General features: G+C 42.0%; 1 protein-coding gene across 2 annotated transcripts in view; it reads right to left on the bottom strand.

The window, feature by feature from the left end:
* Positions 1 to 3313: 3313 nt before the first annotated feature.
* Positions 3314 to 18591, bottom strand: part of kcnn3 (potassium intermediate/small conductance calcium-activated channel, subfamily N, member 3) — a 41858-nt gene continuing 26580 nt past the window's right edge. The window contains exons 7-10 of one of the 2 annotated variants that reach the window (XM_068570528.1): positions 15649 to 15759; positions 9285 to 9412; positions 7278 to 7347; positions 3314 to 6301 (exon numbers count right to left, since the gene is read on the bottom strand). In XM_068570528.1, the coding sequence (XP_068426629.1) occupies positions 5879 to 6301; positions 7278 to 7347; positions 9285 to 9412; positions 15649 to 15759 (732 nt within the window). In that variant the 3' untranslated portion in view covers positions 3314 to 5878. The remainder of the gene's footprint in view (positions 6302 to 7277; positions 7348 to 9284; positions 9413 to 15648; positions 15760 to 18591) is intronic. The other variant, XM_068570529.1, reaches the window with a different exon arrangement.

The raw sequence follows: 18591 nt of genomic DNA, 5'->3' as shown, positions 1-18591 counted from the left end.
AGAGCCTGTTGCGATGGAAACCGTCTCCCGCCGACAGAATCTGGTGACATTTGGCCGTTTGTTATGATTACATTATAGTTGACCGCGGTACCACTGCCTCCTCTTCCATTGACAAAGCTGCAGGCCCACGCACACACACACACATCCCTAAAACACACACACACACACACAAGCGATCCTCGCCAATGCAGGAGTGTGAGGTAAGATCTCCGTTTTTAGGCGTAATGAGGCTGCGTGACTCCGCCATGCAGACGGAGCAGCAGGGCACATGGAGGTCAGCGTCATCCATCAGGCCCCGAGAAAAAAAACAAGAAGAAGAAATGCATCTTCGTGTCGATGTGCTTTGTGTTGAGGCCGACATATAAGCGACGCGTTTCGTTAGAAATCACATGGTCAAACCGTCCTCAGGAAACAAGCACTTAACAAAAATGGTATTTTTGTCAGGTATTTAATTTTAGAGATAAGGGAGACAATTATAATTCTAATTATTAAGTAAATTTAATAAGTTAGGATGAAGGGTCCCCCCCCTTCAGCAGGAAAAATGCATTCCAATTACCGAAGGAGTAATCGTACAGTAGGTCACGAGAAGCTTAACATAGACCAAAATACAGACGGAGACAGTTGAGCATTGGGATGAATACTTCTGAATAGAGTGGCTGTGTCGTGGTTCACATTGAAGGCATCATTACGGTTGTCTGAGTGTTGTTGCTCTACAAGTGAGTGACTGGTAACTCCAGAAACCAAGAGTCACACGGGCAGTCGAAGAGAAGGAGAGCATGAAAAGCTAAATAAGGGAAAGGGAGTGCATATCGTTTCATTGAAAATACACCACAGAGCGCACGCTCCTGCTGAAAGTTATCTGTGATTTTCTAAATGGATTAAATGGACAAGGTCATGTAATCGTATTCTGTATTATACTAATACAGAATCTTTGTGATTTTACTAATGCATCTTATTTACATTTCTTAAAATGTGTTGTTTCTGGTGTTACATTGTGGCCATTTTTTGCTTTTTTTTTTTTAAATGTGTGACAAAATGTTCTTGCAGTCATATTCTTCTGGCTAAATTTGGCTGGAGTATGAGAAAAAAGCAATCCCGTTTTCCATTATCTCTGGGTCTTTTGCTATCCTCTGCTCGAACAGCAATCCTGAAAGACTAAATCGCTTTCCTGAAAAATGAAGAAGGGCTGAGAGACAGGTGAAGAGAGGAAGAGATACGCCGAGAATCTTTTTCTCCAAAAAGTAGGCGACGGACACAACCCTGGCCTTAAAATTATACAACACAATCATGAAAATTCACGGAGCACAAGAGATAATGGACGCCTCGGGGGCTCGTAGAGCAGCAGCCAGTAAATAACAAAGATAACAAGCTCATCACATCTGGTATGTGCTGTGCCCCGGGCAGCACACTGCCTCAGGCCGTCTGGCTTTCACACCTCTCACTGTTTTATTTTCACCCTGGGCTAAACATACAACATGATGTCTGCTTTATGAAAATATTTAAAAATCAATTTTCTCCGAGATTGTGTAAATGCTTTAATGCTCAAGTAAAATGCACTCACACACGGTAAGTCCTGAGAGGACTAGTGTGTGGTCACCTTTGGGACAAACGCTGGTGAGAACTAGTGGGAAGGTGTTTAATTCAAATAGCTTTTACTCAACTATCACCAATTAGAAAGAAGACCTGAATATAAGGAATGCACTTAATAACCTTCAACACGTTGTTATTGGGATCTTAATATATTGAATGTGACACATTTAATTAAAAATCATGAGCTATGGCCAGTGAGCAGTCTTCACAGGCCTGATGAAGAATGAAGACCAATACTAATTAAAGCTAATCATTGTTCAAATGAACAAACTTAAAATGTAACCATTTCCATGGTGAGCATCTATTGTGAGCATTTTTTCGCAACTTAAGAATTGACTTAATTAGAAATCAGTCCTGTGTCGCCACACCAGCCAATCCTAGTAAATGTAAGCACAAAACGGGTTTATTAAACATTACATTTAAAGTACATTTCAAGTTGTCCGTCAGTACTATGCTCGTGAATACGATATTTTAGAAAGGCCTGGATTATTTTTTTGTAAAATTGGCACAAACGTCCACTTTGACTCTGGGATGTGACGTCACTGTGAGCTTTACAGTCATCAGTATTAACGAACTAACGTTACGTGAAATTAGTCCCCAAAAATTGACAAAGAAAGCAGAAACAAACGTACAGACCACCCAAATGTGCAACATCTCCACTTACCCAGAGTCCCATGCGCTCATGATTGTGTTGCCAGGGGACACTGACATGCACAAGCTGTACCTGCTGGCTGCAGGCAGAGGATGATGAACAGAGGGAGACTCGGACAAAGACAGATGCTGGACACGACTGTTTCAGGACTGGATGACTTCCTGGACGTTACCGTTACACGAGCACAAAAAACAACAAACAACAAAAAACATATGCAAATGCACCAATCAGCATTGTTGTCTCACGTCAGCTTAAAGAAATAAAGTTGTGTTTTCCACTGGTCTTGGTGCACTCTGCACTCTGCAAAACATTAAATGTTCTAGCTAACGTTGAGTGTTTATCCTGTTCTTCATCTCAGATAAATAACAGTTTGAGGAAAAAAATACAAAAAAATAATTAAAAGCCAACTTTTGCAAAGTAGCTACCTTTATACTTATGGACCGTGACCAGCTTGTCGATGTCTTTGGGCTTTCTCCAAACATCGCGATAGGATGAACAGCTAGAAATCAGTCAGTGACGTAAACAGTCGATGGACGACTTCTAACTTGCGAACTCCTGAATCCCGTGAACGTGAATCTCATTGACTGTAAATGAAGCTAAATATCCGTTCACTTCAAACATTCACGATTCCATTGGAGTGAATTAAATATACGGCTCTCTTCATTTTTTTCCTGTCACCAACAAAACTAATTTATTGTGCTCCAAGAATTAATTGGTCACAATATCTTTTTAAAGTGCGATGCATTAGAAAATGTGCCCATGATTGACTGAGTAAAATATTTAAATAGCCTGTAGCGACTCTAAAACGAGTTTGTGACAGTATGTAGTGTCCAACTTGTGATTAATTGGAATAAATGTGTTTAACTGAATGAAAGGTAACTTTCATTCAGTTAAACACATTTTCTGCATGAATTAGTTCAAGGTGTCTTCTATTTTTCAAAAGCTTCGCACTAGCAGCCTCATCACACTAAAAAAAAACAACAACCAACAACAACAACAAAAAAACAACAGCAGCACAGAAAACGTGGAAGCTGTGATGTTATAGATATATACTTTATTAATTCTCTCTGATAAAATAAAAATTACAAAATAATTTCAACCTCAAACGGCACTTTCCTTGTTCAAAATTATTTAACGTATTGTTAATAATACATGTATCATAATTGTCATGACGAATGAGAAGAATACTATAGTTTAGTAATAGTAGATACCAGCTATAACTGTGTTTAATCATAATGGTAGAAAAGACTAAGCAATACAAAGCTAGATTTCGTTAACAGCATACTATACAATATTCCAAGCGTGTGTAATTCAGTATTCCGGCCACAGCGTGTCGCTATAAGACAGTTTTCGATATTGTCTCCAATGGGTAGGCTTGTCTCATTTCCTATCACACCATTATAATTCCTCTCAGATATACCTAAGTATGTCTTTCTATGTTTTATTTATTTTATAAACAGTTGTTCCTTCATGGCCATCAATCCTTTATAAGGTTTATGTGTGTTCCCTCGTGTTCATCCATAGTCCAGTGCTCTAAATCAGTGAAGAGCAGTCCATGCACAGCACTGTAACAAGTCCATACCCAGATTTTCACAGTTATTCCCTCAGAAATATTGTCGAGATATCTGCAACGCCTCCTGCTATCTTTTGTCTCCAGTGACAGCAGCGTTCCCTGCCTCTTATTAAAGTCCATTTAAGAGAGAGCACTTTGGTTGTCGAGGTGTGTGTGTATCAGTGTGTCCGTGCGTGTAGGTGTCCGTTCCTGTGTCTGCATGGCAGTTTAAGTGATGGAGCAGGAACGTGGGCTAGAGTGTATTTCTTTACACAGAATACATTCATGATAACAGTGCATTGTTTTGGGACTGCCAGCTTGAAAAAGAACGGCAGTGAGTAAGGTCTTCTTCCCTTCATCAAGGGTCACGCTGTGAAAACATATTCATCACACCAATTTCTAATCACATAGCCAAACAAATTGTTGGATTTAAAATTAAATTACCAGTGTAAAAATCAACATTTTAGTAATTTTAAATATAACTATTTATCAGAGAATTAAAGCAAAACAATAGAAACGACAGCATCCCAGTCAATCTGACTCCAGTGACTTTCGACAAGTAAAAGAAAAAGCAGATCATTGTTATGGATGGAGAATGTTTCAACTGGTATTTTTAACACTCACCAAATAGAACATTATCTTTATGCAAAGCTCTTGTGTTTCTTCAAAAATGAACCACCCAGATTAAATGGCAGTTTAATATATATTTGTTTTGTTATCTATTCTGTCTCTGAACCATTTCAGTATGACGCTCTTGAAAGAACTTCTTTTTTTTCATAAGTAACTTTAACAAAAATTTAATTAGACTCTTGAAAGTCTAATTTCAGTACAGCAAACCTACAAGGACACATGGGTTCAACCCAATCTGTAATTCAATAAAATCAGTAATAAAAAAGTCCTGCTGTAGTTGTGTTGGGTTATTTTATCGTCTTCTTTGTCACAAACAGACGTTATGATGACTCGTGTCCCTCAGTGTCAAAGCAACTTATTTCAGCTTCATCTGTGATTTGTGTCGTTCAGTGAACGTTTCCAAACTGAGAAGTTAAAATGTCACAACTATGCATTAGGTCACACCCACAAAAGATAAATCATTTGGATGAACATTTTTTACAGTGTGTCAACATTGCTTGGCAGTGCATTGAGTGCATGGCAGTATAGGCTTTAGTATCAGCTTGTGGGCTACTACACACACTTTCTTCGTGTGAGTGTAAATAGGGCCAGTATTGTAAAAGATTGTGTATTTATGTTTGTGCTGTGTTAACTTGTATTGCGTGGATGATGCGTCTATATAAGTTGTGTGTATCTGTGTGTGCAGTACATGCCACTAGATTTTTTTCCTCTTTTTTTTTACATCTTGGTCATATTGATTGAACCTTCTGTTAAAGGGATGCTCGTTAACACACAATTAGCATTCAGATAGAAAATACATCATAAGGATAAAAAGTCATGGTCATTAATTCCTGATGAAGGGAGAGAGAGATCGGGAGAAAGGAGAGAGAGAGAGATAAAGAGAGAGAGAGTAGAGAGAGAGATCGGGAGAAAGGAGAGAGAGAGAGAGAGAGAGAGAGAGAGAGAGAGAGAGAGAGAGAGAGAGAGAGAGAGAGAGAGATCGGGAGAAAGAAGCGAGATAGAAAGGAGAGAGAGAAAGAGTGAGAGTGGGAGAAAGAAAGAAGAAGAGAAGGAAAGAGAGATAGAATAAAAGGCCCTTTTCAGTAATTGGAGTGGTATCCATTTAGGAGCTCTGAGTTTATATAATTATTCCTCGTTATTTCTCCTCCTCTCTCCTTCCCTCCTCATCCTTTCTACCTCCATTTCTCACCCTCTTGACATTCTTCCTCCCCCTCACACCTTTTAGAGTCTCCATTTTTCTTCTCCTCCCCTTGTCAAGGAAAGCGCCCCAAAGTCCTTAACATGTCTCATCGTTCATACTGGCCCTCCATCTTAATCCTATTATTTCTCCTCCTAGTCCCGTCTTCAACCCTCCCTCACGGAGCGTTAGCTTCAGAGGATCGCCTCACGTTCCTCTCCTCCTCCCTCCCTTTTTTCTTTCCATATTTGTCCTGTCCTGGTCCTCAGAGCTGTCTTCAGCAGCCAGAAGTGCAGGTGTTGGTGTTGGGACTCGCCTCCAGGCTCCCCTCTGGGCTCAGAGGTGGGGGTGACCGAGGGGCCTCCAAGGCCAAAGTAGGAACCTGGGGTGGGGGCGAGGCTGGAGACGCAACCTGGACTGAGGGAACGGAAGCTGGTGCAGCGGTTAAAGACACAGCCGGGGTGATTGGGACCACGGCACCACCTCCAAAACCTCCTCTCCCGTCCCTGGAATCCCTCTCTCTTAGCAAGTGGACCAGGGCGGCGTGCTGGGCGCTGAGAGTGGCCGAGAGGTGCGCGGGCAGGGTGTTGAAGCCGGCGGTGAGCTGCTCCACCCGCTGCTCCAGGGACAGCATCTGACGCTCCAAGTCCTCGCTGCGGTCGTTGAGCTCTGACATGAGCTCATACATGACGCTCTGCATCTGAGGAGAGGGGATGACAGGAGACACTTTGAAGAAGGGAAACAGATCGCTAATGTGTGAACAGTACGATTATGATGGTGGCTTTAGTACTGAATGTGGACTGAGTAAAAAGAGACTATAAAAGGGGTTAGAGTATGAAGTCGAAGTGTGAAGAGGGGCAAGCCCGAGCCTGGGGAGGAGCGAGGGAGACAGGAAGCAAAAATGTCCATGAGAGAGCAGAGGCTGGAATGAAGAGGAGGCTGGAGGGAAGTCTCTGCGTGGGCGTTATCACATTGTGAAGAAAGAGAGAGGAGAGCGAGAATGAAATGTCCCTGCTTTGCACATCCTGGCCTCCGTAACCATGGTAAACGCACAAGTGGCCAATTGAGATGAAGTCATTTAGATGCATGATTGCAAAATATTTGGTGCTAAAGGAATTGCTCCTAAAAAAGACACAAACACACACCCTTCTCTCGATCTGTTTCTCTCTCCTATTCACTCACTCCCTCTCCTCTGTCCCTCAATTCACACACACACACACACACACACACACACACACACACACACACACACACACACACACGCGTGCAAACACACACGTGCACACACACACACACACACATTCACACTCACATTCTCACTCATACACCCACATTGTTACAGAAAAACATGAGCCCCCCTCCTCTCATTTCCTTCTCGCTCTCTCACACAGTCATCCCTGTTTTAACACTTGTTCCTGTTGCTAGGAGACACAAAGCCACAAAAATGGGCAGGTCATCATCAAAACGGAGGAATGTTGTGAAATATTACGGGGCATGTTTGGTATGAGTTACTAACCAGTGTGATAGTTACATGTCTGTTCTGTGGATGTCCGACATACATGAAGAGGATGGATGTGTATGTCCATTGTGTGTGTGTGTGTGTGTGTGTGTGTGTGTGTGTGTGTGTGTGTGTGTGTGTGTGTGTGTGTGTGTGTGTGTGTGTGTGTGCAACTCACCTTTGAGAGGTCCACGAGTGTGTTGGCCTGATCACTGAGTTTCCTCTGCTCCATTTTCACACTGCGTAATCTGCAAACAGATACACACACATTAAACACACACAAGGTGCAGTAAACACACAGTGGTCAGTGCAGAGAGCTAATCCCTCCAGGCCCAGACAACAACCCTGCAGAGCGGTCACCTTGCCTGATTCAGCTTCATGTCTGCCTGCAGCGCGTCGCTGAAACGCTGTCGTTTTGTAATGCAGGTGAAACTACTCAAGAATATAATGTTGAAATATAACTGAGACCTTAAGCTCCAGAGCTGTCAAAGTCATTTTCACCCTGAGCCACATCAGCATTACAGTTGCCCTCAAAGGGTTGTTCTCCACATTATATTATTAAAACACTGTCTTTGCATTTGATTATTGTTTATTTAAGTGTAAAAATATTGTACATTTGTGAAAATGGAAAACTACAAGTAAGCACATTGCTCTGTTGTTACGACATAAATCAGAGATCATTAACTTTTTACATTAACTTTGTTTGAGAAGGACATAACTAGTCCAACAAATAATTGTGAGCAGCTAAGAACATGTGTGACAGATGACACCTGTCATCTATCTTTTTGTGGTTTGGGACACACCTGCTCCCATGCCAGACCACATAAAGGTATGTGACAGGTGTGCTCAGCCCACGCCTGTCACACGATTATCTCACGATTATTTGTTGAACCAGTTTTGTCCTCAAACAAAAAAGCTTTGAACAAAGTTCATTTAAAAACGTGCATTTGATCTTTGTCTTTAATTTCTTTTTTTTATAAGTTTGATCTTTTATAGATTAATGTGGGTTTGCTTATTTATATTACATGTACAATATGTTTACACTTGAATAAACAATAATCAAAAGCAAAGACGTTATTTAACAATAAGTTAGGGAGTAGTTTACACAGCGTTACGGTTACAACCGGCCCTCTGAGGGCGACCATGATGCTGACGTGGCGCAGAGTGAAAATGAGTTTGACACTCCTGCTCTAGAGTAAACGAAAAAGGTATTTTAAATATATTTAAAAAAAACAGAAGAGAAAAAAAGCCCACAGGGAAATAAACTAAATGGAATGAAATAAGATCAAATAAAATAAATCATCTTTCTTCAGTCCAATTAAAAATAATACATGGCCGACTCTCAAAACACAATACAATAATTATTGAACGAAAGGTTAAAAATAAAATAAACCCTGTGGCTTCCTCCCATGTGCTGAAGTGTGATTTTTATGAGGCTGCACCTCCAGACGAACGCGACCCCGTGTTTGACGCTGACAGGATTGAACAGGAAAACGTCCTCAAATTCCCTCCAGAAATCCCCCCGTTACTTTGTTCACTTCACAGAGTCGGCCTCTCAGCACCAATCCACACGCTTCAGGACGAGCCTTTCTGTGTCACAATTAAAAGAGTCTCAGGCCTCTTGACTCTGGCTTTTGAAGGCAATTGTTTAATGTTTCAAGTCGAGACTGAACTGTTCCCGATCAAAGGAGCAAGCAGCTTGAAAGGGACTCTTAATTGTACTGCTGCGCAGAGGATATACAACATATTTTGAGGAAGACAAGCTTTAACAAGATAACCACCCTTATGGCCATTCAAATAATAATGCTCTGAAGAAGTCAATTTTAAAGTGTGCACAGTATTTGTTTCAACGACACTGAGAAGTAGTGGTCAGAGTGTCTCTGATAGCACATAATGCACTAATCATGTCCCACAATTATGTTCGCCTGAAGTGAACCTGCCCTTTAGTAGATGATTCATGTGTGTGTGTGTGCGTGTGTGTGTGTGTGTGTGTGTGTGTGTGTGTGTGTGTGTGTGGAGAGAGCGATTCAAGCACGATATCTGATTATCAGCCTTAATTCAAGTTGTGGGTGGATAGATGGTATTACTGAATTCAAACGCTCATGTGCTTGTGTGTGTGTTTATGTGTGTGTGTGTGAGTGTGTGTGTGTGTGTGTGTGTGTGTGTGTGTAAGGTGTGGCCTTACTGATGAATAGCTTGGAGGAACTTCCGCTGGTGTTTGCGGACTCTGTAGTGGTCGATCTTTTTCATCAGCTTGGTGTGTTTGTAGATGAGCCAGGTTTCTCTCAGCACATTAGCCGCCGCATTCTTTATCTGCTCGGAGACAATAAACACACAGACACATTGTTGGCAACAGGTAGTCCTTGGCAACAGGTTGGAGAACAGAGAACAGGGAACAGGGCTGGGCAAACCTGTTTAAAAGAGAAAGAGAACAGGGTTCGGCCCCCCAGCCTCATGCTCAGTGGCCCTAGCCTTGTTTTTTAGGGACCCAGCCCCGTTTTCTCTCACTCCGGCCCTGTTTTTTGGGGTTCAAGCATGTTTACTGGCCCTTGCCCTTGTTCAACTCTGGGGCCCTGCTCTTTCTCTTTCAGAGAGGTTTTTACCAACCACTGTCTCCCTTTCCCTCCATTCTCCATTGTCTCCATACAAAGATTTAAAAAACAAAACTATACCATTTGTTCTTCCTAGAGGCTGCCCTCATTCTCTCTGTCTCTCTCTACAGACACCGGCTTGCTTGCCAATGCTTTTCATGTGAGCATAAACAGCCGTCTCCTTAGGGAGATTTGGCAATGAGAACCAACAGTAGTCACACACACTTCTTTTCTCTGTTGGTGTGTCTTTAAGCCACGTTATACGTTAGACTAACTCAAATGGGCGTCATTATCTCGGCTGGTTGGAAGTCATTTAGAACCGTAGCACCGCAGTTCATTAAAACCAGTGATCTTTCATTTCATTATGACAGCAACTGAAAGAAACAATGGTGGCATGAGTAGCTGCTCTTAAACTAGCTGTCAGACCACCTTAAGCCCTGGAGAATAGACATATTAGAGAAATGTAATGATGCTTACTCATGGAAAGCCTGATAGCCATCAGAGTTAAAAGCAAGACAATTTTCTCCAGTTTACTGGTCACAAATGACTTCAGTTGTTTTAAATTAGAACTATAAATGGGTGAAATTCCTGATTTAATAAAAGACTTGTCAGTGTAGGCTTTAGGTCGATGTCTGTGGACAAGGATCAGGGTTCAGTTACATGTATTTATATCCATATCTACTCCACTACGTTTCATACACTGTACATCTTTATAGGTTGCTGTGTAATTACAACACAGAGCTCTGACACCCGGTTAAAAAAAGCGCGGCTGAATACCATAGAGAAGCGAGAGGGGAGAGAGAATCTGTAAGGACATGAATTGAATGAGAGACTTCAAAGAGATGAACAAAGAACAATTATACCCCCGTCTGAGGAGCACAAAAGACCCCGGCAGCTTGGCTAATCAGCACCTATCCACCGCAGTCAAGGACTCCTCACACACACACACAAACACACACACACACACACACGCACACACACACGCCGACACATAAACACATGCAGACAAACACACACTATTGGCCACTGATGAAGAGAGTAGGAGGACCTGGGCAAGTAGATGTGTTTTCAATGGCAGAGAGGAAGTCAAACTGAGAAGAGATGATTTAATATACTATAGAAAATATATAAAACCCCTCCAGGAGATTGAGTCATAAATGTTACCACCAATCGTTTCAAACTTATTAATGCTCACATTTATTATTAGATTGCTTATTTACTGACGAGATACTCAAATGAAGTGTATTAAAGGAGCATTGGGCTGCCATGTGAGACCCGTGGAAAGCAACTAGCGGTTAGGTGTCTTGCTCAGGGACACTTCATGAAGCCAGGTGTCCCATGTTTCTCCCTCTGAGCCTCATCTCTCTGTGTGTATCACCAGGATTACAGAACTCTCATCAATTTAGCAAGGACGGGCCCTGACAGCTGCAGAGCCTGTGGCGGCTCGATCCAAATGAAGACATTTTGTTTGTGGGCCTGCGGTGACACACTAACATCAATGCTAATATAGCAGTGAGGAATTTTTTTAGATAGTGTTGTCAACATAACATTTTTAGCCACAACTGCACTGCTTCAGAAGATATATGACAACCAAACATCAGTGATACTAGAAAGTAAATTATGTCTTATCTCTGGTTTTACTCATGGGCCAGGTTACTGAAGAGCCAATTTAATATTCCTCTTATCTACAGGCCCATTGGTGAATTGATATGTCAAATCATATTTGTCAGAGGATTAATCAATGCGGGGTGAGAGGAATATGATGAATGATGGCATCTTGTGTGTGTCCGGCTTGCTCGCTGTTGAAGTTTTCACACAAACTTCCAACATCTGTCCAGCAGCGTAAGCTGGAGCACTGCCTCAGGCCAACTCATTAGACAAAGCTTCACACTTAATTTAAAATCCTGAGGACTGCTCCACATGCAAATGACTGATAATATCACACTGTTAGTATTTTGAAACGACAGCAGCAGCAGCTATTACCGGCCCATATGTCATGTACTGAGGCCGTATGGCTGGTTAGGGTCAAAGATCGGTTCTGGTTGCTCCCCTACACGGCACACCTTATGGCAGGTACATGAGAAATCTGTTAAGACGAGAGGTTCACACAACTCGGCATGTTGGGGAGATGATGTCATATTGTGGATTATAAATCAATCAGTACGAATATAAATATTTACAGACACAACCACATAGAAAATTAAAAAAGAATAACCATTGTGCTTCAACACTTCTTTGATATATATAATAATAATTTCTCCCCTCCATTTTCCAAAGTGATGGAGACAGTTTTCTAACATGAGAGGAAAAGCAGAGGCACCTAACCCGTACAACCCAGGAGAGCCTTGATGACCCGTGTATGCAATTAGTAGCCTAGTTAGATGTTGTGCCTGCTAGAGATATAATGGAGCAGAAAACATAAACAAACAGACCAATTACATTGGCAACAACCTCCCACCTCATCCATGTGCCACGGCAACATGTTGCCTTACCTCCTCTGACCTTCCCCTCACGGACATGAAGACACAGGGAGGAGACAAATCACCCGCAGACAAGCAGACATGGTCACAGGACCGTGAATGCACACAAACACAAGATAAACAAATCAATAATCATAATTGTTTTCTGACAGATCTAAGCAGGGTTAAAAGAAGAGTTGAATTGGTAAAAGGAGAAAAAATGTCAGATATTTGTGGTGTAAATGCCTTCACTGAGTGTCAACTTAACGTTTGTCGCTGTCACAGTACATCCACACCAATAATGATCCACTTTGCTCGTGTGTGAATTAAAAGGCTGTCGTAAAAAAAAAAAGAAGTTATTTTTACTGCGCAGAGTGAAAGCTAGCTTAGTAGAAATCTTCAGGGGTTAGACTGCTCCCATTTGGCTATTGGTGTAAACATTGGAAGGCATCGCGGCACCTCCTCCTTGGCCGGAGCCCAGTGTGTGCTCTGCATATTCAGAGAGGGCGAAGTTCTGGAGATGCCACAGGGACTTCTAAAAGTGCTCTGATTTGAACCAATCGTCCAGAGTGGAATCAGAATACACATTTGGAGTACCAATTCATTGAAAGATGTAACATTTTCAACTTTGCGTAGCGACTTAAAAAGCTTGAAATAAAAGTACTGACCTTAGAAAAAGACATTAACACAGTCAATTGGCTTATGGCTTCAACGAATGGCATTTATTTGACATTGTAGTGCTATCAAAAGGAAGGACAAAGTACTCCACTCCTCTGACTTAGCGCCTGAAGTGAGTGTGGCCTGCTTTTTGCGTGTCGAGAGTGCTCTGTGGATGTGCACGGGGATGTTCTGACCAGATGGACTTTGTGCAGTGCTCTGAATTAACCAATACTTTAGCATGGAGCCAGAGCGCACTGCTGCGACCAGAGGGTCAGCCTTTTAAACACATCTCTAACACTCTGCATCAAGGGGAAAAGTTTTGATTTTAAACATGAGCACTTGCAACCTCAAACACACGGTCGACTTGAGGGAGAACTGTTCAGATCAAAAGGGAAGGGACACTGCATGGAAATGAACCCTGTGCTTTGAATGTTGAATGATGTTTATAAAGCCCATCATTCTCTTTGATAAGTTTATTAGGTCCTCTGAACCCAATCTGCACCGCATAAGATTTCAAGTTTCCAGCCTTTTCAGGTGCAGCTATAAACCTGATCGAAGGATGAAAGAAGAAAAACACGCAAATGGAAGAAAGTGAGACATGAAAAGTATGTTGAAATATTTGTCAGAGAGTGTCAAAAACACCACTCTCGTCTGAACTAAAAATTACCCGTGCGGTACACCGATGTCTCAGGAAGGTTCAGAACGCTGTACAACTACAACCATTACTTCTTCTTACACAACACACATGGAAAAATGAAGACAACAACCTCCAACACAGACGTCATGACCACAGCATGCGCTGGCCAAGAGCAACAGGGATTGGCATTTACTTGATATTGTTAGTAATCCTTCAAAGAAGACACTATTTCATGAGAGTAGAACGTCAAGTGTGTGCTTTTTTTTGCCTGTGTGTGTGTGTGTGTGTGTGTGTGTGTGTGTGTGTGTGTGTGTGTGTGTGTGTGCATCTACAATGATTAAAGGATGTAAAGTTTATTGTTGCATTATTCATAATAAAGCCTGAGCAATTTTATTCTCTTGTTACGGTGATATGGTGGAGAATGGCCCCAGCCATGTAAATCAATGTGCAAACAACAGCTTCAATGATTGCTCTGTAGAGGGCAGGAGACAATTACCACCACAAAAACCAAAAACCCTTTAAAGGAAATGTCACCAACGAGCATGCTGCATTGTGTTGGATAAAAGTGCCGTATGGCGCCTCCTCTACTTGATGACTGGCTTTAATAAGGGAGAGGTTTTGATTTCCTCAAAATGTAGATGATCTTCTCATTGATCTCGGGAGTGATCCAAATCAGTTTAAGCTGTAGTTATGCTATAAGTATGATTGCAAATACTTCTAAAAGTTACAAAAAACACAAAAATCTCTTCCTCAGAGGGGTTTTAGTGTTAGGATGGTCTTCCAAAAATATATACAGTCACAGTGACGAGCGAGTAACAGAGCACCAATCCAACCTCAGTCACTTTGACTGTAACACCGTGACACCATGAGCTGCTAGTTAGACAAGTTAAGTTGAAACAGCTAAAGGAATAAATGAATCAACCTGCCGGCTTCTCCTGCTCCGATGGGTACAACGTTTCCATTAGTTTGAGCAGCATGGATGTAATCTTGACCAAACCTCCTGAAGCAAGTCAACAGCCATGATGTGAGAAACACAAGCTTTCTAAAATGTGCTCACAATGTTAAAACGCTGATGACAAGTAGGTATACTTTTTTTTTAACCACACTCACCATCTCAATAACATTTGCTAATAAGCTTAAAACACAAAGTGCAGTTGGGGCAAATTTCATTGCAATCCATCCAACAGGTGTTTCACTGAAAGCCAAAGATGTCCACTTGTTGGTGGCCCAAGAATTAAAGTCATGGGATCACCAAAGTATATATTATGATCATTATCATGCAATCCATGGAACAGTTGAGATACTCCTAGACCTAAGCGGCGGGTTTGACTGACCTGCCATATCTAGCATCGATTCAAAAATAAAAACCCTTGAACACACATTTCACACATGGCTCAAGGTGTTTAACATGTAGTGAAAACACTCTGGTCGACCTGACGCCTGCAGAAAGACGAGACGAGAGCCCGACATATTCAACCTTTCTGTCGATATTTGATCCACACTGAAATCATCGATAACTCGACCGCGTTCAGTCACCCAGATACCCTGCTGCCATAATGTACCCTACATATTTGATATGGGAGCTATTTTTAAAACTTGGAACTTTCAACTGTATGAAAAATTGAATAGGACCACAGGAAGGAGGGAGCGAGAGATGGAGGGGAAGAGGCAGCGAGGAGGCAAGGACAAAGTGAAGGAGAGGCGAGAAGGTGGCAGAAAGAAAGAGAGAGAGAGAAAGAGAGAGAGAGAGAGAAAGGGATTTACTGTATGAGCGACAAATGTCAGAGGAAAGGGGAGGTGGTCGGGTGGAGGGTTGGCCATGTGGGAGGAAAAAGATTGTCAATGGGAAGATAGAAAGAGACGGTAAGTGACGGAGCAGAACAGAGGAAGCGAGAAAGAGATGACCTTTTATTGCCTTCACTCACTCAAGTAACATAACATACATACGACAGTGTGATGGAGCAGTGGGGAAGGAGCGGCAGTGAAAGGACGAGGCATTTCGGCTGCTTCTCAAACGCTTTGTTTTCAACCCCTGAAGGAATCTGAATATAGTGTAAATTCACCCGGAGGACGTTTAGAAATACAAACTAATTATATAAACACAGTTCTGTTGGAGTCCCAGAAAACGTCTGCTTTCCTTGAATTATAGCACTTTATATATTCTGCGAAGCACACTCGTTCACACCCCGCAAGGCTACACACCCTCTTGGTTAGTTGCGTGTCCATCATGAAGTTGTGTACGTGTTTCTCGGCCTTGGTCAGCTCCAGCTTCCTGGCTACCACGGCAACCACCAGAGCCGTACAGCCCGCACCCTGAGAGAGAGGAGAAGAGGGAGGGAGGGAGAAACAGAGCGCCGAGTCAGTCAGTTAGGAGGAGGAATTGGTAAATCGGTGGCTTTTGGCCGGGGAATTAGCTCAGATGATTGAAGGGAGCGAGGACAAATATGAGGAAGGGAACCGCGTGACAGAAGGAGGGGTGAATGGGAGAGGGGGGAGGATTAAGAGGGATAGCTCTGCTCCACATCAACATTTCCTCATGTCGAGCGGCACGCCAAGTCTATTTTCACTTCCAATCCATCTGGTGTGAGATCCCCTCTATATCGCCTCTATATTGAGTGGAAAAATATTCCCTTTATAGAAGAAAAACACATCAAAGATTGACACCACCTAATTTCTTTTAATTGGATCGTGTCAATCGGAATTACATGGTGTCAGTCTTTTCCTGTCACCGAAGGCTGGAGGCCTGCAGGAAATGTAAAAGTATGCAACACAGACCGGTTTGTCTGTATTCCAGCTAAACCCACATGGGACATACTGTACTGCAAATTCATTTGGGAGAGTGACAGCAGTCTCTCAACCAGAAAGACATGCTTGAGAGGAGAAGAGGAGCAGAAACACGGGGAGGAAGACAGACTTAATTAACTTTCAGATTAGACACTTTTCAACGGGGCTGTTGAGTGCACACAGGTTCCTCTGAAGGGGCAAGCACTGAGAGGAAAAATAGATAAAGAGAGGGAAAATGGAAGGAAACATGGAGGGCGGTTGGAGAGAGAGTGGAGTCGGGAGGCTCGAGTGTGTGCACCGAATAGGAGAACGATGGAAGGAAGGCAATGTTAATGAGGTCACTTATCTCCTGATAAGCAACACATTAAGATTAAGAGTGTCAAATGTAGGGTGAGAGAGAATAAAAAAAAATATAAAGAGAGAAAAAATAGTGTGTTAGAAAGCGAAAGCAAGGGAGCGTGCAACGTTCTCAAGCGTGGAAGAAATAGCCAAGACTCCGTCGTGCGCGCTCTGGAACGATAACGCAGGTTTACCAAAATACCTTTGGCTGGGTTCAGTAAAATGTAATGCGCAAGTGTGCATTAGTGCCCACGTCTATACACTCATCCACTCTATTTGTGTTTATTCAAAAACTATGAATAAAATATGATCAGGGCCGATGGAAACCCCTTCGAGTGTTCGTTCGTACACGTCCGCTTCGGGGTAAAGAGCCCTCGACCGATTGCGTCAGTACAGTATGTTCAAACACAAGCGCGCACGAATCCAACTGTGTTTACGCGTGTGCGTTTTTCCTCATTGGCCACAAACAGCGGGGTGTTGATTGGTTTGTCATTGCAGGCTATACGTGTGTATGTGTGTGCATGTGCTCGAGAGTTTGTTTGTGTATACGCCGGCATCCATTTGATTTCAGCAGGGCTTCCTGTGCAATCTCCACAGAGCGACACGGCCGATGATGGCTGTGCTGCTGTGATTTGTTTCGTACGCCCGGGTTTCCCTCGCTTCCTCCACAACAGCGCAGCAATCTGCGCAGCTGTCAGAGAAGAGGGGATCACCCATCTGTGCTCCTGTGTAACATCCGCACACACGACAGGTAAAAACTGTTTAAGCGTCATGAAGTGGGAAATAGTTTCAGGGTTAGCAGGCACACACAGAGAAAAGTGGGAAATATGTTTAACTCAACAAATGGGACATTTAATTTGCTCAATTAGAGAGCGCAGTAGAGCACTTAAAGGCAGACAAAAGCACAAAATACATTTGAAATGTCAGCTACTCTGGATCTCGTCAACCTGAAGACTCTTTTAGCACAGTAAACGCTGCACACAAACACAAACACACGATCATACGCTATCACTTTGCTTTAACCCCTGACCCCATTTGGAATTCATAAGCATTTTATAAACAGCTGATACATGGCTTATAACACATTATAATGGAGATAAATTGTCTGCTATATCTGCTATAATTAAGCAGATATAACGCAATTTATTAACACACACACACACACACACACACACACATATATATATATATATATATATATATATATATATATATATATATATATATATATATATATATATATATATATATATATATATATAACTGCGCCTATGAAGACATATTATATAATTATAACTGTTTCACTATATTGACATTTATCATCTGTTTTAACACCACTGGCCACCTTTAATCTAAAATACATGAATACATTCAACACGATCTGCTCCCAACATTATAATGTGTTAGAAACCATTTATCAAATACGTGTAAGCCGTCTATAAATGCTAAACAGGCGGTATATATATATATATATATATATATATATATATATATATATATATATATATATATATATATATATATATATGAAATACAAACATTGGGATTTAGACAACCCACCTTTTTGCTGTATATAAGAACATCAACATGTTGTGGCAGTTTACCACCGTCCACCCACTCTCAACGACACACAAACACACACAAACACACACACACATACACATCAGGTAGCCTTCATGTGTTGGTCATAGTAACGACAAAGTGAATTTCCTCGCTAAAACTCATTACAATATTTCTCAAGCAAGAACACAAATAATCATCTAGTGTTCTCTGGACTCACTCAAACTTTTATCCTTTTTAAAATGTAGATGTTCACTCATGACCTGATGACCCTGGCTCCCTCACCTTGTACTTGCATCCTCATTCTCTCTCTGATGGTCATTGAAAATACACACCCCTTTGGAAGAGAGACGTGAGAGTGTTTGTGTGACAGGAGAGGAGAGTGTGAGTCACACTGAGAGTGTGTGTCAAGCTCTGTGTCAGTGTTGTGTGGAGGATGCAGCCTGGAACTGTGGGCTGGGG

The sequence above is a fragment of the Clinocottus analis genome, unplaced genomic scaffold, assembly GCF_023055335.1.
Source record: "Clinocottus analis isolate CAN_PGR_092001 unplaced genomic scaffold, fCliAna1.0.p SCAF_9, whole genome shotgun sequence".
Classification (NCBI taxonomy): domain Eukaryota; kingdom Metazoa; phylum Chordata; class Actinopteri; order Perciformes; family Cottidae; genus Clinocottus; species Clinocottus analis.
This window is presented reverse-complemented; position numbering and strand designations above follow the sequence as displayed.